The sequence below is a fragment of the Rana temporaria genome, chromosome 9, assembly GCF_905171775.1.
Source record: "Rana temporaria chromosome 9, aRanTem1.1, whole genome shotgun sequence".
Lineage (NCBI taxonomy): Eukaryota > Metazoa > Chordata > Amphibia > Anura > Ranidae > Rana > Rana temporaria.
In genome coordinates this window covers 37439112-37463905 of record NC_053497.1, presented here as the reverse complement: position 1 = coordinate 37463905, position 24794 = coordinate 37439112, and the positions used below count along the sequence as shown (strand labels likewise).

Sequence of the window (24794 nt, the reverse complement as noted above, 5' to 3'; positions counted from 1 at the left end):
TTTTAGTAAAAAAATAAAAAATGCGCGGAGGTCCCCCCAAATTCAATAACCAGACCCTTTAGGTCTGGTATGGATATTAAGGGGAACCCCGCCGTCAATTAAAAAAAAATGACGTGGGGTTCCCCCTAAATATCCATAACCAGACCCTTCAGGTCTGGTGTGGATTTTAAGGGGAACTCCACCCCAAATTTAAAAAAAAATGGCGTGGAGTTCCCCCTAAAATCCACACCAGACCCCTTATCCGAGCACGTTGACCTGGCCGGCCGCAGAAAAGAGGGGGGGACAGAGTGCGGCCCCCCTCTCCTGAACCGCACCAGGCCACATGCCCTCAACATTGGGAGGGTGCTTTTGGGTGCCCCCCAAAGCACCTTGTCCCCATGTTGATGGGGACAAGGGTCTCATCCCCACAACCCTTGCCCGGTGGTTGTGGGGGTATGCGGGCGGGGGGCTTATGAGAATCTGGATAACCGCTTTAACAAAGGGGACCCCCAGATCCTGCCCCTCCCCCTGTGTGAAATGGTAATGGGGTACACTGTACCCCTACCATTTCACGAAGGAAGTGTAAATAGTAGTTTTCAGAAAAAAAACACACACACACCGTAGAACAAATTACTTTATTAATTAAACCGAATAAAAATCCAGCAGTGAAAATAGACGATCGATGCTGCTCCCTGCTCCAAAGTTGTCTCTATCCAGCGCCGGGTGATGTCTCCAGCGACGGACGATTGGTCCAGCGATGAGAACATCCATCCATTCAGAGCACAGCTCAGCGAATGACGTGCCGATGCTTTGACGTTTCTTTTATAGGGGAGGCGGGCCATGCCTCACGTGACCCCGTCCCCCTCTGACGCACACTCTGCTACGTCACTGGGACAGCCCAAAGTCTGTACCGAACCCGAACTTTACAGTTCGGGTTCGCTCAACTCTATTTATAAGGTTTGTCAAAATAATTTTTAAAAGGTGAGGAGGCTCACGGGGGCCTTTTATGGTTTCTTGCACTGGGTCCCTGAGGGTTATAGATACGCCTCTGTATCGCACACAAATTTTCCTATAAAAATCTTTGTTTCACAAATGGTATCGTCTACATGGCACGGGTATTTCTTCACACATGTATATTTAACCATTGAAAACCTCTATGTTTCATGAAACTATATTTTATTTCTACCAGTTTCTGATCACTTCAAGAGGAACCTAGCAATACTCTTCAATAATAGGCTAGCAGTATTTTAAGAAATAAAATCCTGTGCAATAATTCTTGTAAATTATTCTCAATGCCTTCTGTGTGTTAATGACCAGTACAGTATTACATAATAGTCTGCATGAGGAAAGTGAACAAATACAGCTAAAGGCAATACATGTTATCTGCTTGACATCAGACAGTTGGCAGTACATCAACATCAGGACTCCCACCTCTGACCCTGAGCTCCAGTTATCTTTACACAAAATAAATAAAGCTAAATAATGGGAATATATATTTTTAAAGCCTGCAGAGGTATAATTAGTTAGGGTTCATCTAGATGCAAACCCTATGTCATGGACAAGGGTACAGAGGCATGGGAGGCTAGACAATATGTGAGGTATTGCCATCCATTACGCACCCTGGCAAATTATCCAGAAAACCCTCAACTCCCCAATCCAGAGACCAGGGCCAGACTGACACCTCATGGCGCCCCCGGGCTCTAGGAGATTATGGGGCCCCTCAGACAATAGGAGATTATGGGGCCCCCAGGCAATAGATTATGGGGCCACACAGTATACACACACACATACAATATACATACACAGTATACACACACAGTAAACATACACACAGAATACATATACACATACTGAAAAGGTACTGGAGAGGCGGGGCAGCAATAATCTTGGGATTTGAAAAAAAACACAGATTTTTACATACTGTTCCTGGTTTTACTGAGGCTGGCAACCCTGATGAGGCCCCCTAGTGGCATGGGGCCCTCGGGCAGTACCCGAGTGTCCGAATGGTCAGTCTGCCCCTGCCAGAGACAGATAACAAGCTTAAAACAAGATGCACACTCTAATCTCCTGCTACTGTCAGCAGATGTCAAAGATGTACTCCTATGGTGACTCGCTAACCAGAACAAGAATCTTGTTTGCTAGAGGATGAATAAGGAGAAAACTTACTTTAGGAAGGTAAAGCCAACTGTGATACAGTTATCACAGCATGCAAAACAACTGGTTGGCACTAAAGAAACACATACAATATCCATACCTCCGATATCCATAACTTTTCAACTTTAGAATGAGGGACAAATGAGCATACCCCCCAAACGAAGTTGTTGAAGGGGGGGGACCGCGGATCAAAGTTGTTGAGCGGGGGGGGAATTTTGTGGATCAGAGTTGTTGAGCGGGGGGGGGGTTTCGTGGATCGGAGTTGTTGAGCCGGGGGGGGGGCCGCAATATCGCGGAACAATAGCACTGCACGCAGGACCGCGGGATTTACCGCGAATCGTGGGACATTCACACGAAATCCGGGACGGTTGGGAGGTTTGCAATATCTAGCTGGCAGGACACACCCAGGCAGTTACAAACCTTGCATAGAATTTGGCACCCTCTAGGGTTGTGGAGCAGCCAAATGATTACCCCACACTTCTAGAATTCCTCAAACTATTTTGTGAGCTAGAATCTATCACTTTCCCCACTGCTACACACACCCGTCACACATTTTAGGATATATTACCACCCCCAGTCTTTATAAGGCCTTGTACACACGACCGTTTCCCTCGACAGAATCCATCAAGAAACTTGGTGGCAGAGCTTTTTTGCCGAGGAAAACGGTCGTGTGTATGTTTTTCATCGAGAAAACTGTTGTGGAACTCGATGAGAAAAAAAGAGAACGTGTTCCTCATCGGGAGTCTCAATTTCCTCGTCGTGTTCCTCGTCGCGCATGCTCAGTATAAAGTATGAGACGGGAGCGCACCTTCGGTAAAAGTAGCGTTTGCAATGGAGATAGCGCATTTGTCATGCTGTAAAAACCGAAAAGTGCAAATCGTCTCCTACCAAACTTTTACTTAACACGCAGTAACATGAGATTAGCAAAAGCAGCCCCAAGGGTTGTGCCAGTGGAATCAAACTTCCCCTGCCGTCGTATGTGCTGTACGTCACCACGTTTGAGAACGAGGAGATTTTGTCTTGACTGTGTGTACGCAAAGAAAGCTTGTCAAGTTTCTCGACAAGCCTAACAAGGAACTTGTTGAGGAAAACGATGTTTAATTTTGCGAAAAATTCCTCGGTGGTGTGTACGAGGCCTAAGAGTGTAGCACGACCACCAGAGGAACTGCTTGGAATTACCTGCTCATCTGCACTGCCATAACCTGGTGAAAATTCCAACCAACCTGACACTCTGGGTTCCGACATCCTTGTACATTGTAAAGTAATAAATCAGACAACTCTGTGTACTTATGTTCTGATAATATTTACTTGAACAGATTAAAGGGATGTTGTCACAAAGAGGAGATAATAGATCTGCTGAGTTTAGGAAACAGCGCCAACTCAGGAAAGGAATTCCTCTGAATGACACAAGGCAAGATATCAGCAAATAAACCGTATGTTGTATACACTTCCTCAAAGAAATAATGCTAGCCCCTGAAAGGACAAATACAGCTAACAGATTATACTGACACACTGTAGAAGATGGAACCTGGCTGGCCTATAACTGTTACCCTAATGAGAGTGGATCAGGCTTAGAAGTAATAGTATAAGGGCCCTTGTATCAGTAATAGCAGTAGTGTCCCCGTTGCAGATCTGATGGTCTTCACCGGTATGTAGGAGCTCACTAACTGTAATCTAATAAGGTGCAGTGGGAAGCAATAGGTTTCTTGTAGTGAAGAAGGCTAAAGATGTCTAAGCACAGTTTTTAAAATAGGTTCAGTAAAGTATTCCTAAGGTAAAGATGTCTGTGCAAAGTGTCCCAGTGAAACCGTGACAAAAGGTTGGTAAAGGTTGGGCTATTGCCCTCTCACCAATGACCAGGTCGATATGATTTCTTCCGCAGAGTTTCTCGTTTAGCATCACTCATACAGCGGATCCGCCATCTCGATCTCCCGATGTGAAGCTTTGTACACAGACTGGCAGGTGACTGGAGTGGTGCTGGATGGATGACCGATGACATGCAGCAGATCTGGGCCCCTCTGGTATGGGTTGGAGTGTATTATACCCCGTGGTAGGCCATGACCCTTCTCTCCATGCACGGAGAGGTCCGCCTCACATCAGGCCCAGGAGGAAGAGAGCTCTGCGCGGGCTTAGTAGCAACGATCCCTGGGATATGTAGTCCAGGCACATAATCATGTGAAGCAATTATCAGTCTGAGGAACCACTCATCCCACAATCCTCACAAATTGACTCACAAATATGATGTCACCTGAGAACACTGATCACTAAAGGGACATGCGATGCATGGAAATACGGTAGAATCACTGTACCTTACGGTTGTAGTCCATATTGCTACAGGAGTATGATTCTTAGTTTAGTACACAGATTAGTATTTTTTTTATAATCTAATAGCACTAAGCAAACAGTGCATAGAAATACATGAAATACATAAAATTACAAAAATTCAAGAAAGATAAATGACATACAGACACAGAAATGTAGCTATATGCTATAAAACAAAAAGGGAGAAAAACTAAAATAAAATTACCATTTTGGCAGTAATAGTTTTTCCTGTTGGCGGGTTAATGTAGGAATTCAATAAATGCTGTGTCTTTTAACACATTCTCCCAGACGAATAGAATGTTCATTATATTCAGATTACTTAACCTCTTCCATACCGGGCAGTTATACACACTTCCATACCAGGCCTATTCTGGCACTTCTCTCCTACATGTACAAATCATATTTTTTTTGCTAGAAAATTACGCAGAACCCCCAAACATTATATATGTTTTTTTAGCAGACACCCTAGGGAATAAAACGACGGTCATTGAAACCTTTTATCTTGCACGGTATTTGCGCAATAATTTTTCAAACGCCTTTTTTTGGGAAAAAAATTGTTTCATGAATTAAAAAAATTTAAAAACAGTAAAGTTAGCCCAATTTTTCTGTAAAATATGAAATATGATGTTACACCGAGTAAATAGATACCTAACATGTCACGCTTTAAAATTGCGCACACTCATGGAATGGCGCCAAACTTCGGTACTTAAAAATCTCCATAGGCAACGATTTGAAATTTTTTACAGGTTACCAGTTTAGATTTACAGAGGAGATCTAGTGCTAGAATTGTTGCTGGCACTCTAACGCACGCGGCGATACCTCACATATGTGGTTTAAACGGCGTTTAGATATGTTGGCGGGACTTGCGTGTGCGTTCGCTTCTGCGCGCAAGCTACCGGGGACAGGGGCGTTAAAAAAATAAATTTTTATTTCTTTTTTTTTTTTATATATTTATTTCTTTTTTTACACTTTTTTTTTTAATTTTTTTTTTTTTTTGATCACTTTTATTCCTATTACAAGGAATGTAAACATCCCTTGTAATAGGAATGTGTGTGACAGGTACTCTTTATGGAGAGATGCGGGGTCAATAAGACCCCACATCTCTCCTCCAGGCTGGAAAGCATGAAATCGGTGAAAAAAAATTCACCGATCTCATGCTTATGGTTGCTTAGCAGCCGCAATCGCGGCTTTGTTTACTTACGGGGACCCGGGCGTGACGTCATCACATCGCGCCCGGGTCCTCCGACGGTCATAGAGATGACTGGTGACCATCTGGTCACCAGTCATCTCTATGCTTCCTGCGAGCGCCGGACGATTCGTTCTCCGGGCCCCCGATGGCACGGGAGAGCCCGGAGAAGCACCGGATGGCGGCGGGAGGGGGGGGATGTCCCCTCCCGCCGCCTGTAAGAACGATCTAGCGGCGGAACCGCCGCTATGATCGTTCTTACGTTGTGCAGAATCGCCGGCAGTTTAGAAGGATATCTGAATGATGCCTCTTAGCTGCAGGCATCATTCAGATATCCACCCGGAAAGCCCAGGACGTCATATGACGTCCACTCTGAACGGCAGAAGTTCTTTGTGGACGTCATTTTACTATGGGCCGGTAGGGAAGTGGTTAAAGTGGTATTAAAGGTTCGGCTTAAAAAAAAATTGAAAATAAACATTGTCATACTTACCTGCTCTGTGCAGTGGTTTTACGCAGAGCAGCCCAGATCCTCCTCTTCTCAGGTCCCCAGCTGGCGCTCCTGCGGGTCCCTGTCGCTGTTCAGATGCTCCGGGTCAGCATGGCCCCGGAACCAGGAACACTGTGTGGCACGCACGCCACGACCAAGTAGGCCATAGCGCGGGGGGGCCGTGGTGTGGCCACCCTAAAGGTGGATGCCATACTGGACAAAAAAGACCCAGAACCAATGGTGTCTGCCCCATAAATACCCCTCCCCAGCATGCCCAGCGAGGACAAACCCTTGTAATTGGCTGCTGGGAGAGAGCACCCAATCTTTGACTCCACTGCTGCCACCTGCAGTACCGGGCACTGACAAATGGGCACTGACTGGCAACATGGGCACTGACTGGCCATAATATGGGATTAAAAAAGTGATGCCCAGCAATGCCATCAATGCCACCCTTCAGTGTCCATCAGTGCCACCCCTCAGTGTCCGTCAGTGCCACCTCTGAGTGCCCATCCATGCCCAGTGTCCACTTAGCAGTGCCCATCTGTGCCACCAATAAGTACCCATCAGTGCCACCCATGAGTGCCCATCAGTGCCGCATACCAGCGCCGCCTATCAGTGCCCATCAGTGCTGCCTATCAGTGTCCATCAGTGCTGCCTATCAGTGCACATCAGTGCCGCCTCATCGGTGCCCATCAGTGTCGCCTCATCGGTGCCTATCAGTGCCGCCTCATCGGTGCCCGTAATTGAAGAAGAAAACTTACTTATTTACAAAAAAAGTTACAGAAAAAAATAAAAACTTTATTCTTTTCAAAATTTTCGGTCTTTTTTTTAGTTGTTGCGCAAAAAATAAAAATCGCAGAGGTGATCAAATACCACCAAAATAAAGCTCTATTTGTGGGAACAAAATGATAAAAAAATTGTTTGGGTACAGTGTAGCATGACCGCACAATTGTCATTCAAAGTGCGACAGCGCTGAAAACTGAAAATTGGCTTGGGCAGGAAGGTGCGAAAGTGCCTGGTATGGAAGTGGTTAACTATGTGGACTATAGAATTACATTCCTCAGTGTGAGAGGAGTTGGCTGAGAGAAAAAATATTCTGCCAAAGAGGAAGAGGAAAACTAATTCTCCATAGAATAATCCCAGATGAGGGGAAGCTGCAGACATGTCTGACTTTCAGAGTGTAACGGCTGTGTTGGTTGGTGTTGTCTCTTTTATTACTGTCCTGTTTTACGGGAAGTTCTTATGGAGGAGAAGTAAGATGCCCCCTGGCCCATTCCCAATACCCATACTGGGAAATTTTCTGCAGATTCATTCTGATGGATTACTGCCAAACCTATTAAAGGTGAGTGTGACGTTAAAGCTTACTCTGGGCACAGATTGAGAACACACTTTTTTAAACTCTTTGCTGCTGAAGACATATTTTTACTTTATGCACATTTAATACATGAAAACACATCTTATTCATGTATTTTATTTTTTATATATATATAAACTTTTTTTGATTTTATATTTTAAGCAAAACATTAAATGAAAAAACATTTTAAAACCCAAAACATATATTTTCCGAAAGCAGAGACCCCTTAGAATAAAATGTTGACAATTGTAATTTTTTTACACAGTAACAAAATATTGGCATGCATTAAAAAGGAGATTAACTCCAGAGATAAAGCAATAATTTTCCCGCTTTACAAGACTCTGGTTCCGGCCACACCTAGAGTATAGGCATGAGCCGAACACCACCCTGGTTCGGTTCGCAGCAGAACATGCGAACAGGAAAACACTGTTAAAGTCTATGGAACACGAACGTAAAAAATAAAAAAAGCTCACTTTAAATTTTAATATGTAAGTTATTGTCATAAAAAGTGTTTGGGGACCTGGGTCCTGCCCCAGGGGACATGTATGCAAAAAAAAAAAAAATTGATTTTAATAATTCTTTAAGTGAAACAATAAAAGTGAAATATTCCATTTTGTACCTGGGGGGTGTCTATAGTATGCCTGTAAAGTGGCGCATTTTCCCAGTGTTTAAAACAGTCCCTGCACAAAATTACATTTCTAAAGTAAAAAAACTAATTTAAAACTACTCGTGGCTATAATGAATTGTCGCATCCCAGCAATACAGATAAAGGTAATTGAAAAAAACGGCATGGGGAACCCTGCGCCAAAATAAAAAAAAATGACGTGGGGTTCCCCCCAAAAATCCATGCCAGACCCTTATCCGAGCACGCAACCTGGCAAGCCCAAGGAAAAAAGGGGGGATGAGAGAGCACCCCCCCTCCTGAACCGTACCAGGCCACATGCCCTCAACTTGGGGAGGATGTCATGTTGATGGGGACAAGGGCCTCATCCCCACAACCCTTGCCCGGTGGTTGTGGGGTCGGCTGGTGGGGGGCTTATTGGAATCTGGAAGCCCCTTTAACAAAGGGAACCCCCAGATCCTGCCCCCCATGTGAATTGGTAACGGGGTACATTGTACCCCTACAATTTCACCCAAAAAGTGACAAAAATTGTAAAAAAACACAGACACAGCTTGGGACAAGTCTTTTAATAAAAAAAATAAATAAATCAATGTAATCTTTCCACGACCCGACGATATAGGCTGCCACGATCAATTCCACCTGCATTAGACACGCCCGCCGAATGAGGGGGGTTTCCGGCGGTTTCCCATGTCGTCAGGGGTGTCCCCGCCCCCCTCTGACTGAACGGGGGTTTCCCACAACATACAGGGATATACAATGTAATACAGACATATAATCGCACACATAGGTTGGACTTGATGGACTTGTGTCTTTGTTCCACCTCACCTACTATGTAACTTTGTAACAGTATTTGTGCTACTATAATTCAAACCTTTATTTACTGTATAAAATGCACTCAAATAAATTTTAGTGCACACAAACACAATAAAGTCCCCTTATTTGTAAGATATCAATCACTTGTCTACCATGGTACCTTTTTAAATGTCCTTATATTCAAGGGGCTAAAACGAGCTCACTACTGCTCCTGAAGTCACAAACTTGTTTGTCATGTCTTGGCTGAAGTTTTATCCAATCACTTTTACAGTACAAAGAAGGTTATGCCCTCCTACCTCGGGTGCAGGCCATGGTGGTACCCAGGCTCTCCTGTTCTTCTGGGGAGCTTAGAACAGCCATCCAATGGCCAAACATGTTGTGCAGGAGGAGATCAAGAAATATTTGTTTCCCAATCTCCTCTACAATGAATGAACCCAGAAGCAAAGTGTACTACTTCACTTGCGGGTTCAGTGCTGTCTTTCTATGAATACTGTAGCTGGGGAAGCAGCTAATAAGGCATACTCTGTGCTTGATTAGTTGCAAGGGAAAGCAGGGGAAGCATCAGAGTTCTAGTAAACTCCTGATGTTGCCATAAAAAGTACCTGCCACCTACCCATGCTATGATTTTGGGGACTTTTTACCCCTCTTGTGATAGAAATGAAATTAAATTTAAAAAAGTTTGAAAAGTGCAAAAAATATTAAATAGTAATAAAAGAAACAAAAAATAATACGAAAAATCTAAAAGTACCCCCACCGTCCCACACATACCCACAAATGTAAACACGCAATAGGGTGCATACTTATGTAAACATCAACTGAGCCTCAGATGTTATATATTGCTGTGAATGACAGAGTGAGAGCAATACTTCCAGGACCATAATATATGGTTATCTCTAAACTGATAAAACTGACGTGTAAAGACTTTTAAAGCGTCACCTATAGACATATTTGAGTACCACTGCTTTTTGCAATTTCATGGACATATGCAATTTTAAAGCTTGACATGGTTGGTATCTCTTTACTGTACACAAACCCATCTGGGGTTTTTTTTGCCAATTGTTTTTATTATATTGTGTTTCTGTGCACCAATATTCATTTTAGTGTATTTGTTCCTAAAAAATAGGTCTTTGATAAATAGTTGAGCAAATATTGTGTGACATAAAACATTTACACTGCCACCATTTTATTCCACAGGGTCTCTGCTTTTGTTAAATACATAATTGTGTGAGGGTTTTAAGGTCATTTCCAGAAAAAAATGCAGATTTTAAAATCCGTACATTTTTTTTTATTAATTGCCTTAGTCGACACGTGGTTAAAGATGAGGTTGTGCCAAGTAAATAGATACTAATTATGTCACGCCTCAAAATTGCATGCACCTGCAAAGTTATGAAAAAATGTGGTACTGAAAAGTGTTCATATATACTGTACACTATATTACCAAAAGTATTGGTACACCTGCCTTTACACACATGGGGGCAGATCCACAAAGAAAGTACGCCGGCGTATCTACTGATACTGTATAGGAATAAATACTGCGCTGGTCAATTCAAACATAAATGGTATGAGACCAGCCACGAATGAATAAAAAACATAAAAATAACAAAATAAAAATAACCAGATGAAAAACAAAAAAACAAGCTGCTGCAACTTATATGTTAGATGGACATAAATACAAATGGCTGTGAAAAAAGCTGCGCTGCGAAATGTGAAACAATATCAACGTGACGTTCAAATATAAATAGGTGCTACATGCACAAATCACTAGTGAATTCTAAGAAAACTAAGAAAACAAATGAATAGTGCAAAGTCCATATGAGTGGAGAAATCGCAGAGAATATCAAAAAGAAGGCAGAAAATTCTCCAAATGGGTGAAAAGTATCCTGGCAGTATCCCGTGAATCTGTAAGACAGATGATAGTGTCCTCCACCAGTATATCCTAGCTGCTTACCAGATAGTTGAAATAATCAAGCATGTAGCCAAGTAAAACCACCAAGACGGTTTCCAGGATCTCCAGGGTACGTTTTTCACTTTCACAAATCAGACCACTCAATCTCCATAGTGTAACCCAAAAGAGAGAAGGCTGACATAGTGTTTTACCATAAAAAGGGTTTTTATTAATAAAAAATGTTGCACTTACAATTATGCAGTAAAAATCGTGCGTGTAGTTTGTTTAGCCGGCCGGCTGTACTGTCCGCTCGTCCTTCCGGATAGACAGCGCAAATCGTGGTGACGTCAGCACGCCGCTCTTCCCAACGCCGTTTCGTCCAATGACTTCTTCCAGGGGTACGAGCGGCGTGCTGACTCACCACTCTTTTAAAGCACAGAACAACGCCCAGGACCGCCCAGCTCTGAGCTTCAGTGATCGCGGGCGCAAGCCGCCATATTTGAATTGGGATCCTTGCCCTTATTACACGGCAGTAGAAAAAAACTCAAAGGCAGACATTTAAAGAACCAGAGGGCATATTAACGCCATATAATTCTTATAATCTGAACAACTGAATGCTCAAATCAGCTAGATTGAAAATCTAATAAAAAAAGGGGTTAGATTATGAATAAGGTATAACGCTCTACATAATATCCAGCCCTAAAAAATCAAGAGGAAATGTATGTTGCATCAATTATTTAAAAAGATAAAACACAAAAACAAAATGAAAATATTAAAAAAATATGTGTATAAAGGCCCTCTGTATATTTGCAATCGTAGGATATACACCATTAGCTGAATAGGTAGCAGTTAGAACACTGCCATCTAGTGGCCACAGCAATAAATTGAACATTAAAACTTTTACAAAGTAGTAAAAAACCTGGTAGGTCAAACAAATTGGAGCCTCTCATTAAAGGAGGATCCGGAATGTTAACACTCCAGTATTAATAATTGAATTCAACAGTACAACGGTACAGTTAAAAAAGGATTAAATATATATCCATATCTTAGATGGAATTTTGGAGAGAAAAAGGAACCAAATTATAGGAGACCATGAATATAATTTAAAATATAGAATGCCCTGATATACCAAAACTCAGAGCTGGTTTACAAAGAATAATATTACAAGAATCTAAATCAACCATTATCTATAAAGGCGTTAACATCAGTCTCTATGTTTAATCCAAAAGGGACATATGTGCGTATTTTGTATATCCAGGCCATTTTGAGCCTGGATAGTTCTCTCACCAATGAATTACCTCTCCAATGGGGGTCGAACTTGTCGATCCCGATAAAAAGAGTGCCTTCTGGGTTGCAATTATGGTGTTGTTCATAATGGCTGGATACAGAATGCTGTAGGAATCCAGACCTAATATTGGTGATATGCTCACCCAATCTGACATTCATAGGTCTTTTGGTCCTGCCAATGTATTGCAACCCACAAGGGCACTCTAAAAGGTAAACAACACCCGTCGTACTGCACGTAATGAAAGGTTCTACTGATACGCCGGCGTACTTTCAAAATTCCCGCGTCGTATCTTTGTTTTGAATCCTCAAAACAAGATACGACGGCATTTGGGTTAGATCCGACAGGCGTACGTCTTCGTACGCCTTCGGATCTTAGATGCAATTCTTCGGCGTCTGCTGGGTGGTGTTCCCGTCGTAATCCGCGTTGAGTATGCAAATTAGCTATTTCCGACGATCCACGAAAGTACGAGCAGCCGTCGCATTCTCTTACGTCGTTTCCGTTTGGCTTTTTTCGGCATATAGTTAAAGCTGCTATCTGGTGGCGTACGCAATGTTAAGTATGGCCGTCGTTCCCGTGTAGAATTAAATTTTTTTTATTTTGTTTGCGTAAGTCGTCCGTGAATGGGGCTGGGCGCCATTTACGTTCACGTCAAAACCAATGACGTCCTTGCGAAATCATTTGGAGCAATGCACGCTGGGAGTTTTGACGGACGGGGCATGCGCAGTTCGTTCGGCGCGGGGATGCCCCCTAACCGCCGCATTTGAATTCCGCGCCCTTACGCCGCGAGAGATACACTACGCCGCCGTAACCTACCGCGCAAATTCTTTCAGGATTCAAACCAAAGCCAGGTAAGTTACGGCAGCGTAGCGTATCTCAGATACGCTGCGCGGGTGCAGATCTCTCTGAAGCTGCCCCATGAACTTTAATGGCATCCCAGGCTTAGTCCGTAGGGTTCAATATTGAGTTGGCCCACTCTTTGCAGCTATAACAGCCTGAACTCTTCTGAGAAGGCTTTCCACAGGATTAAGGAGTTTGTCTATTGGAATGTTTGACCATTCTTCCAGATGCACATTTGTGAGGTCAGGCACTGATGTGGACGAGAAGGCCTGGCTTGTAGTTTCCACTCTAATTCCTCCCAAAGGTGTTTAATCGGGTTGCGGCCAGGATCTGTGCAGGCCAGTCAAGTTCCTCCACCCCAAACTCGCTCATCCATGTCTTTATGGACCTCGCTTGCTTGTACAAAAAGTCACCATTAGATCTTGTCAGAATTCTGCTGTCCTTCTACTTACCATGCACTGAACTAAATGCTATCCTCTGTACAAAGTGCCTCCTCCCCATGGAATAGATATGAAAAGGAAAGGAGATGTTTGTAGAACGTCGGCAGAATGTCGGTAGACATCGTCTGGAAAAAAAAAATGTCCGACATTCGGCCCATGTGTATGTCGGTTCGTTTGGCTGGCTTCTCCCGATCAGTGCTCTTAGCCAATAGTGGAGAACGCTGATTGGAGTGTTCTGGTAGCGTGGCCATCCTCCTGTCAGAACACAACAGCTCAGTGGGGTAGATTACTGTACTAGCCTTGCGGCTTCACTGCCCGTTTCATTACTGCACGAGTAGCGTGGCGCGCCCTCACTGATCCCCGCTCTCTCCTGGGACCAGTGTGTTTTCCAGGAGACAGCAGGGGGGCGGGAAGTGGCGTGACTCCCCCCTGAAAGGTGCCAAATGTGACACCGGGGGGGGGGGGGGTTCTGAAAAGTGGAAGCTCCATTTTTGGGTGGAACTCTGCTTTAAAGGTTCAAATGCAATACTGAACACCACTATTTCAAGCACTTCCTTTTAAAAAAAGCCCCAAATTCAGTTTCTCTGAGAAAAACTTTAATGAAAATCTTTTCTATTACATCCACAGTTGTCCAAGGCATATGGTCCTGTATACACAGTTCACTTTGGTTCCAGGCCAGCTGTCATTGTCACTGGCTATCCAGCCTTAAGGGAAGTTCTAATTAATCATGGTGATGCTTTTCTGAATCGAGGAACTTTGCCTGCAGCTGACCGCGTCATGCACCATGAAGGTAGGAAGTTATACTTTTTTTACAGTCATCCTTTTAAATACATCCCTCAGGTCTTATACTTAGATGCTGTTGCTCTTTTAAGGACTTCACTGGGAGCCAAACCACATAGCCGCCATTAAAGAAGTCTACTGGCCAAATGTAAACCTTCTTCCGAGGCTCCCTATTTTGCATCCCAATAGTGAATGGCCTGTTAGCAGAAACTGTTGTTATTTTTCTAATGGCACTGAGGCCCCATACACACGACCGAGTTTCTCGACAGAATTCAGCGAGAAACTCGGTCGGAGCCGGATTCTGCCGAGAAACCTGGTCGTGTGTACACTTTTCAGCGAGGAACCTGTCGAGGAACTCGTCGGGCCGAAAAGAGAACATGTTCTCTATTTTCTCGTTAGTCAATGGGAAAAGTCGACCCGCCGAGATCCTCGGCGGCTTCAACACTGAACTCGACGAGGAACTCGATGTGTTTGGCACGTCAAGTTCCTCGGTCGTGTGTACGGGGCCTCATGTGTGTTCAGCTCCCCTTCATGGCTGGAAAAAATAGTACTTCACCTGGCCCAGCATACGGAAGGATAACTTCCTTTCCCCTGCCAGTGTCACCTGCACCAGCACTGATTAAACAGATATTTTGAGGGAACCGGCATTGAGCTCTGATACTCTCCACCAGGTCTATTATACCATGGTTCCAGACCAGGTACCTAGGACTGGTTCCATTTTGCAGCAACCATATGATTTTTTTCTTTAAGCTACTGTTATTTATTTGTCCCTTCTAAATGAACCTGCTCTAACCCTGCAGTAAAATCAAACCAGAGTTTTCCCTCATCTATGCATTGCTCACTGAGTTATAATTAATGAAGTAGTTCAATAGAGTTGGGTGGATATTTGCAATCCACTATACATATACATGTAGAGAACGGGTAAAGGGGTTCGTTGGGACTCCTAGGTAGCTGACTATGCAAAGTAGAATAGAAAATGCAGTGGAGTCTCCTATACAGGAAGCCCAGGCATCAATGGAACATGTATAGTATATGAAGTATAGTACATCTGTAACAGAATAGGTAATTAACCAAATGATCAGATAGCGAGTGACTGTAATGCTATCCATATACTATACGAAAAATCGTCCGAATCCATTTTCGAAAAACGAACATTTGTCCGTGAGCGTAAACGATAGTGCCATCATGTAATGACCGATAATTCGTTCAATGGACATAAATTAATCAATTTTTTTTTCTTTTTTTACATATACCTAGTGCAGACAGTTCGGACGGGAAACACATTAACCTTTGAATTTATCGTTCGTTCAGCAGAAAATTTCCAAACTTGTCCTTCGTTTTTTCGGCTCAAAAACTTCCCAACGATTATCAATTTTGTGCCCATTAACTGTCCGAAAAATGAACAAACTGTCTAAGGGGCAGATCCTCGTACAATTGCATGGGCGCAGCGTATGTGAGATACGCTACGCCGCTGTAACTTACTTTTTTAATCTTTGAATCCACAAAGAATTTGCGTCGTAAGTTACAGCGGCATAGTGTATCTCTCACTGCGTAACGGCGCATAATTCAAATCGGCAAGTAGGGGGCGTGTTTCATTTAAATGAAGCGTGTCCCCGCGCCGAACGAACTGCGCATGCGCCGTCCCTAAATGACGTCGCAAGGACGTCATTGTTTTGACGTGGACGTAAATTACGTCCAGCCCCATTCACGGACGACTTATGCAAACAAAATAAAATATTTTCAAATTCGACGCGGGAACGACGGCCATACTTAACATTGCGTACGCCACCAAATAGCAGCTTTAACTATACGCCGAAAAAAGCCGAACGGAAACTACGTAAAAGAATGCGACGGCCGCTCGTACGTTCGTGGATCGTCGGAAATAGCTAATTTGCATACTCAACGCGGAATACGACGGGAACGCCACCCAGCGGACGCCGAAGAATTGCATCTAAGATCCGAAGGCGTACGAAGACGTACGCCTGTCGGATCTAACCCAGATGCCGTCGTATCTTGTTTTGAGGATTCAAAACAAAGATACGATGCAGGAAATTTTAAAGTACGCCGGCGTATCACTAGATACGCCGGCGTACTCTCTTTGTGGATCTGCCCCTAAATGACCAAATTTCAGCCGATTTTTCGTATAGTCTATGGCCAGCATAACTTGCAGTTTTCTAAGGAGGTGCGAAGTTTATTCTTATTTTAATTATTGCAGGTGCTTAGATAGCATCACCAATATACACATAGAGTATATATTGCACATTCACATCAGTCCCTGCCCTCAAGGAGCTTTTAATCTAAAGCCTCGTACACACGACCAAAAAACTCGACGGGCGAAACACATAGTTTTCCTCGTCGAGTTCCTTGTTAGGCTGTCGAGGAACTCGACAAGGCAAGTTTCTCTATTCCCGTCGAGGAAATAGAGAACTTGCTCTCTTTTTGGCTCGTCGAGTTTCTCGAGAGTTTCCTCGACGAAAATGTACACACGACCGGTTTCCTCGGCAAAAAAATATCTCCCAGCAAGTTTCTTGCTGGTTTTTGCCGAGAAACTCGGTCGTGTGTACGAGGCCTAAGGTCCCTAACTCACATTCATTCATAGACACTCTAGAGCTAACTTACCTGCCAGAATGTCTTTGGAGTGTGGGAGGAAACCAGAGTACCAGAAGGAAACCCACACAGACTCAGGAAGAACATGCAAACTCCAGGCAGGTAGTGCCATGGTTGGGATTCAAACCGACAACACAAAAAACTGTCACTGCCCCTACCTATGACTGGTCTTAACAGCAAGGAGCATTGGAAGGGCGGACGCATGTCAACAAACACACAGAATAACCAAGTTCAACTTACCAACTAATCAGCAACCAACCAAATTCACCCGTCTAACAGTGCTTTAAAAACAGGAGTTTAGTTCCACGCATTTGCAAATACATGCCGTCAAGGCTCCCTGTGCACTGCAGTCCTAACTCTAAAATTTAAAGTAGGCATCCCGGGTATGACATTTTTTTTAAAAACAAAATTATAAATTATAATATAATAAATAATTCTAACAAAAAATAATATAATTATAATAAAAATTATTCAATAATGTAATCAACTCAAAATCACTGAAATTTGCTCAGTTGCAGAATTGTCGCTGTCATTACTTTTAATTTTTTTATGACGAATTTCCCCACAAATCGCTATCGCTCAATTCTGCAAGTGATTCTAATTTATTATCGCTGTTTTCTAGCTGCTCTAAAACCATTTTTGACATAAAGGGACACTTTTGGTTGCTATGGACATTCTACAGTTTGCAGGCAGAAAGAACAGTTTTTATTACATAAAAGTACATGTAGGGCACTGGGCAGACCACTAGGGACAAGGGGGGTGTGCATTTTTTACATACAGTACTGTAATCTATAAGATTACAGTATACTGTATGTAATGTGTTTGTTTACCTTTTTGAATTTGGCGCCGTTCTCCGCCCCCGTGCGTCGTAACGTCGCAGGGAACGGAGATCGGCGGCACTGTGTGAATCGAGCGAGCACCCGCTCGCTCACACAGCGCGGTGGCATCGCTGGATCCAGGGACAAGGTAAGTAAACCATGCCTGTGGATTCTGCGAGGCAAGCCCGAGTCTGATCGGGTTACCGATCGCAGCACAAAAATTTAACCCCGAGTCAGACTCGGGAATACCGCCAGGGGGGTTAAAGGAGCAAGAGCACACTAAACACCCAGTACATAGAAGCAAAAGTGCTAGTGTGTTGCCTGACCAATATGACAACAATACAAAAAAATGTCACTGCCCCTATCTATGACTGGTCTTCACAGCAATGAGCATTGGAAGGGCGGATGCATGTCAACAAACACACAGAATAACCAAGCTCAACTTACCAACCAATCAGCAACCAACCGAATTCACCCGTCTAACAGTGCATTAAAAACAGGGGTTTAGTTGTTTAGTTATTCAAACCGACAACCCTAGTGCTGCCAGGTGGAAGTACTTATCCATCATGCGGCCCGGCAAAGATTGAAGGAATAAAGCCAAAGAGGGTCAGGTTGGCAAAAAAAATGTATACACTGCAGAATAATAAAAACTGCATAAACATGAATGAAAAAATATACTGGTATATTATTTAATTTATCTTACTAAATAAAGTCCTACGCTGCAATTCTGTGTGTTGACAGTCTGCGTATAATTGTGGGTCATTCAAATGTCTCTATAATCTGACCTCTCCTGCTACTAAAATCAATTTTCAGTTCTCTACCTGTCAGCGAGCCAAAACTATTTCAGAGCTCATCACCTACTGGGTATGATTAGCAATTTTAGAATATTTCATAATTGCTTGATTGAAAATTAGTGTACACAGGCACCTGAGATCAGGATGACATCAGTTAGAGTGGATAATATTTCATAAGATCCGGCTCAAAATTCAGACACAAAAGTCAAACAAACACAGAACTTAAACACTGCATCCCACAAACATCAAAACGTCTCTCAAACTGACATCAAAAGCAATTTTTGGTGTACACTGGCCCTAAAATGTAGGAAACAATATTTTGCCATGTATTGGACATAATATGATCAAAACCTTTTTGTTTTTTTGATAGTAAAAGTAGATAGGGGGTGTACCATCATCCTAGTTCAATAGAAAAGTAGAGGGGTCTCAAGGGTTCCCCAGCTAACCCTGAGACTCCAATGAAGCAATATGGGCAGGGAGGACTATACCGGTACTTAATAATTAGGTTTAGAAACCTGAATAATTCATATTTGTGAAAGCATTTATTAACAAATAAACATTAAAGACAAGAATAAAATTACAAAGCATACAAACATTACAAAAAATACAAACTTGACCACAATCAGGTCACCGGTTGTGCAATCCCCATTTAGCAGACGGGGTAAATATTGGTGAAGCAATTGAAATCATGAGACCATAAGTCTCGAGTCTCGACTAGTTTCGCTTTCGCTTCGTCAGGAGACGGTCTAAAGACACAACATAAAACAAACATCAGGTATTTAAAAACAACACAATTTGTTATTAGTAACGGGGGTCTTTTGTATAAAAAGACACTACCCGCTACGTACTGTAATATCCAAGGGGATTTTATGTCCAAACATGTCTCATACCTAGAGGCACAAAGTCTCTTGTTCCCAGAGAGCGGGTCCCAGTTGAACGATAATGCGTATGAACTATGACCAAGTCTAATAAAACAGACCTGGATAATACAACAATAAATGGTAAGTTGACTGTGTATATATAAAGAATATATAGAGAGATATCAAAGTGAAGGAGCTTCTGCAGATGCAGAATGCATGCAGTGATGTGAACCCAAAAAAGTGCAAAAATAAGTGAAAAAGGAAAAAAGGGAAAACATAGGTGGGGAAAAACGAACTGATAAACAGTTAATGTGTATTGAAGACTGTGACCTAAACAGAGAGTTAGATCCAGATACAGTCCAAAAAATACTTATAAAAAATTATTTAAGACAAGTAGTGCATATATAAAGTGTGCTGTGAAAAGCATAAGAAATACCACCCAAACTAGAAGTGAGTGGAATGTGAGGAAAAGGAAAAAGCAAAGGGAAAAAAGGGAAATTGGGGGGGGGGGGCAAGGGAAAACAGGAAGGGAAGGTGGAGTGAGGGAGAAGGGAAAGGAAAGCCAGGGGAAGGTAAGGAGAAATATTGAAAGGGAATTGGGCACTGGGAGGGGGGGGGGAAGGGGGCCGAGGGGAAGATTCCCCCCTTTTTCTTCTACTTCCTCCCCACATCTTCCCCTCCCCTCGGCCCCCCCCCCCCCCCCCTCCCAGTGCCCAATTCCCTTTCAATATTTCTCCTTACCTTCCCCTGGCTTTCCTTTCCCTTCTCCCTCACTCCACCTTCCCTTCCTGTTTTCCCTTGCCCCCCCCCCCCAATTTCCCTTTTTTCCCTTTGCTTTTTCCTTTTCCTCACATTCCACTCACTTCTAGTTTGGGTGGTATTTCTTATGCTTTTCACAGCACACTTTATATATGCACTACTTGTCTTAAATAATTTTTTATAAGTATTTTTTGGACTGTATCTGGACCTAACTCTCTGTTTAGGTCACAGTCTTCAATACACGTTAACTGTTTATCAGTTCGTTTTTCCCCACCTATGTTTTCCCTTTTTTCCTTTTTCACTTATTTTTTCACTTTTTTGGGTTCACATCACTGCATGCATTCTGCATCTGCAGAAGCTCCTTCACTTTGATATCTCTCTATATATTCTTTATATATATACACAGTCAACTTACCATTTATTGTTGTATTATCCAGGTCTGTTTTATTAGACTTGGTCATAGTTCATACGCATTATCGTTCAACTGGGACCCGCTCTCTGGGAACAAGAGACTTTGTGCCTCTAGGTATGAGACATGTTTGGACATAAAATCCCCTTGGATATTACAGTACGTAGCGGGTAGTGTCTTTTTATACAAAAGACCCCTGTTACTAATAACAAATTGTGTTGTTTTTAAATACCTGATGTTTGTTTTATGTTGTGTCTTTAGACCGTCTCCTGACGAAGCGAAAGCGAAACTAGTCGAGACTCGAGACTTATGGTCTCATGATTTCAATTGCTTCACCGATATTTACCCCGTCTGCTAAATGGGGATTGCACAACCGGTGACCTGATTGTGGTCAAGTTTGTATTTTTTGTAATGTTTGTATGCTTTGTAATTTTATTCTTGTCTTTAATGTTTATTTGTTAATAAATGCTTTCACAAATATGAATTATTCAGGTTTCTAAACCTAATTATTAAGTACCGGTATAGTCCTCCCTGCCCATATTGCTTCATTGGAGTCTCAGGGTTAGCTGGGGAACCCTTGAGACCCCTCTACTTTTCTATGTATTGGACATACATCTAAAAATAATGCTGTATAGAATTTAATATCATTTTATTGATGAGACTCTATATTTTAGGCACATCTTTTACCAATGGGGAATTGTGGAAGCAGCTGAGACAGTTTTCACTGCAGACTCTCAAAGATTTTGGAATGGGTAAGAAGAGTTTAGAAGACCCCATCCTGGAGGAGGCACATCACATGGTGGAGCACTTAAAAAACCTGAATGGTGAGCATATAACACCCTTCACCTTTATTTTCTTCTACATCCAAATAAGACAGCCCAGAGTTTTATAGATTTCCAAGAAGAATTCCATGTGTCACTGGCAGTCTACAAAGGGGTACAGCCGTGCCATGTGCTATAGATTCCTGGTGGTCAACAGTTTAAAGTCCAGACAGAATTTATAATTTTTTTAAATGAGTGGGGAATGGTTTTTTTTTGCTGTCTGTGACTCTGTTGTGGAGATTGCCCCACTTGCAATGTGTTTTAGCTGGACAGAAATGCAGAACTGGAAAAAAAATCTCACTGAGGCTCTAAAATGTCCCCACCATGGTTAAAATTGAAAATTGTATAAAATACTTGCCATTATTTTCCTTACCAGGTGCCAGTCCATGGCACCATGCATGTGGTAGTATGCTATCATGGACTGGCACCAGGAAATTGATAACTGTATCAATAGAAAGGGAGGATCCCCACCATGTCAACATCCAATTGGTATATAAGAGGGTTGAAATGAGTAAAAACTCTCTCAAAATTTGCAGACTTTGTGGGCATAACGTGAGACAGTAATTATATATAGCTTTATTACAAAATTGTTAAAAAATAAAAAAATGTAACAAACAACACCCTTTACTTAATAATAAATGATGAAAAAGGGAAATATAAGCACCCTTCTACCTTCTCACACCCCACTGCACCCAAGAACAAACTAAAAAGCACCTAAAGCTGCTACTTTAAATAAATAGTAATGTGTAATAATCCTGAGTGAACAAAATAGTAGCGGAATTATAATATATATATTGTGTAGAAACTAAAAAAATATTAAATAAATGTTCATAACGTTCGTCCAGTTGTCAAAAACCAATAAGTGATAACCACTCAAACCAAGTCCACAAGTGGTTACATTTCAAGTGATTAAACTCAAAGTGTCCACTTAATTTTTCTTCCATTTTATTTTTACATGTGGAGCAATTTGATTTACTTGAACACTGGTGGAATCGTTCAATACCTTAGGAGAGTTTATTAAGCTGTATTGCCGAGCATGTGAGTGCAAGGCATGTCCTATTGGTAAGCGCAATTCCTTGGGGTGTGAAGTCACTGAGCACTTATGGTGTGGTGGAAGGTTTCAAGCAAGATTTTCTAAGAAGATTGAGTGGACACTTTGAGTTTAATCACTTGAAATTTAACCACTTGTGGACTTGGTTTAAGTGGTTATCACTTACTGTTTTTTGATTACTGGACGAACGTTATGAACATCTATTTAATATATTTTTTAGTTTCTCCACAATACTGATAATCCCACTCTCCCTACCTCCTTTATTCATATATATATATATATATATATATATATATATATATATATATATATATATATATATATATATATATATATATATATGTATATGTGAGTGAGTGAATTACTTATATAGCACTGCAAATGCGAACTAAATCGCCTCAAGGCGATTGGCATCCATTTTCCTCCTTCTGTTTAACCCTCAGAATAGATGGGTCTTTAGTATATATATATATATATATATATATATATATATATATATATATATATATATATATGTGTATGTGTGTTTTTTTAGTATATGTGTCATAGACTCTTGATTTATTCATACACTAATTTAGAATTGTTCATTCTCTGAACATAGCGATACTATCTTGTTCACTCAGAATTATTACACAACACCCTTTACGTAAGAAGGTCAACAGATACCCAATAGAGCAAACGTGGAGGCATGGATCCTTAGAAAGGTGGATAAGAGTGCATATATATATATATATGTATCAGTGCTTTGGGTCCATGTCTCCTTCATCCTAGCTTGTGTGATAATTGTATCAAATACTTATCTTCATTTTACTTTCCGTGCTAATCCATGGCAGCATACCACCATATGCATGTTGCCTTGTTGGCAGTAGTAAATCGTTTTTAAGCAGTTTTGTCCCTGTGGGAGAAATTTCTCATCATTGGACAGGAAGTAAGAGGAAATCTCCCATGTAGACATCCATAGATAACACTTGTGAAAGGTGTGTGCATGGCATGTTTGATACCATGCAAAATCCAACAATGAAGAGAAAACCAGCACACAAAGAAATGGATTCTGAGGCAGGATGTACTGAAGTCATATATCAGCAAAAAGCTACACCAACATTTTGAAAGCACAGCAACAGACAGAGACCACATTGTAACCTTGAACAAAAGGCCCACCATGCTCTTGAAAGTTGGAGTGAAATTTTTACTTAACAGGAACTTCCAGTAAATCCTGCATTAGAATCTACTTCTTGATGTGCTTGTTATTGTTTTCATTTTAAGCATAAAATACCTGACAGACTTTGGAACAAATCCTTCAAAAAGTGGTTCTGTTGGCACAAATTTTAACTCGGATGAGTATACTTTCCTGGTGGGTTGAATTGTCTTTCTGTGACATCCACACTGCTGGACTACAGAGTTGGGGGGAGGGCAATGAAGGTGAGACCTTACACAGGCTTTACTCCTCTCTCTCCACATCCCCTCCTCTCTTTGAATCCCCAACCCCCCCCCATTTTTTTTTGGGGGCTTCTGCCAAAATTGAGAGCGAAAGCTACCCTAGATACAGTACGTGTTCCCCCAAACTACTGGCTTACAGGTACTTTGGATATTGTACATGTACTATGCAATATCCATATCCATTCATCACAATTCTTTCATCATTTTAGAACAACCATTTGAGCCCAGTACTCTGTTGATATGTGCCTCCTCAAATGTCCTTGCTAATATGCTAATGGAGACTCGCTATGATTACAATGATGAAAAGTGGATGAAAATTCTGCAGGGCACACGAGAAGCTTTTCACATTATGTCATCCTTCTGGGGCCAGGTGAGCATTTTTATTACCGGTTACATAACTCTATAACCATAGATTACATACTGTAAGTGGCATGGCTCAGGTGACCTGTGATAAATCTGACAGAGGTAGATTGTGGAACGCTGCATGTGGAGAGGAATTAGAACACCTGTCATGTTTTTTGTTTTTCTTGCTCTCTGTGCTCCCATTAGGGAGATCCACCCTCTCTATTTGTACTGTTTACTGTTATCTAGTGTGTTTTTTTTTCAAAATTGTTGCTCTTTTTTTTTGTATATAGAGCAAAAAATAAAAACTGCAGAGATGATCAAATACCACCAAAAGAAAGCTCTATTTGTAGGGGGAAAAAAAATGTAAATTTTGTTTGGGAGCCATGTCGCACAACTGCGCAATTGTCATTTAACCTCCCTGGGGGTATGATTATGTCTGGAATTTTGTACCAAAAGCGGTACAATTATTTTGCATGGAAATTTGGCGTTTTACATTGTAGGCCTGTAATTCTTAGGAATAACTCACTTAAATCTGTCCAAACAAGAGTCTAGTAGACATCCCGGGTATGATAAAGTTTGAAACACAAAATCATAAATTATAATATATAAGTAAATAATTATAACAAATAATAATGTAATCATAATAAAAATTATTCAATAATGTAATCAAATCAAAAACACTGAAATTTGCTCCGTTGCAGAATTGTCGCTGTCATTAATTTTATTTTTTTATGACGAATTTCCCT

General features: G+C 41.8%; 1 protein-coding gene across 2 annotated transcripts in view; it reads left to right on the top strand.

Moving 5' to 3' along the window:
- The first annotated feature begins 7136 nt into the window (after positions 1-7136).
- Positions 7137-24794, top strand: part of LOC120913321 (cytochrome P450 2F2-like) — a 33043-nt gene continuing 15385 nt past the window's right edge. The window contains exons 1-4 of one of the 2 annotated variants that reach the window (XM_040323190.1): positions 7137-7470; positions 13995-14157; positions 21069-21218; positions 23913-24073. In XM_040323190.1, coding sequence (XP_040179124.1) covers positions 7291-7470; positions 13995-14157; positions 21069-21218; positions 23913-24073 — 654 coding nt within the window. In that variant the 5' untranslated portion in view covers positions 7137-7290. The remainder of the gene's footprint in view (positions 7471-13994; positions 14158-21068; positions 21219-23912; positions 24074-24794) is intronic. The other variant, XM_040323191.1, reaches the window with a different exon arrangement.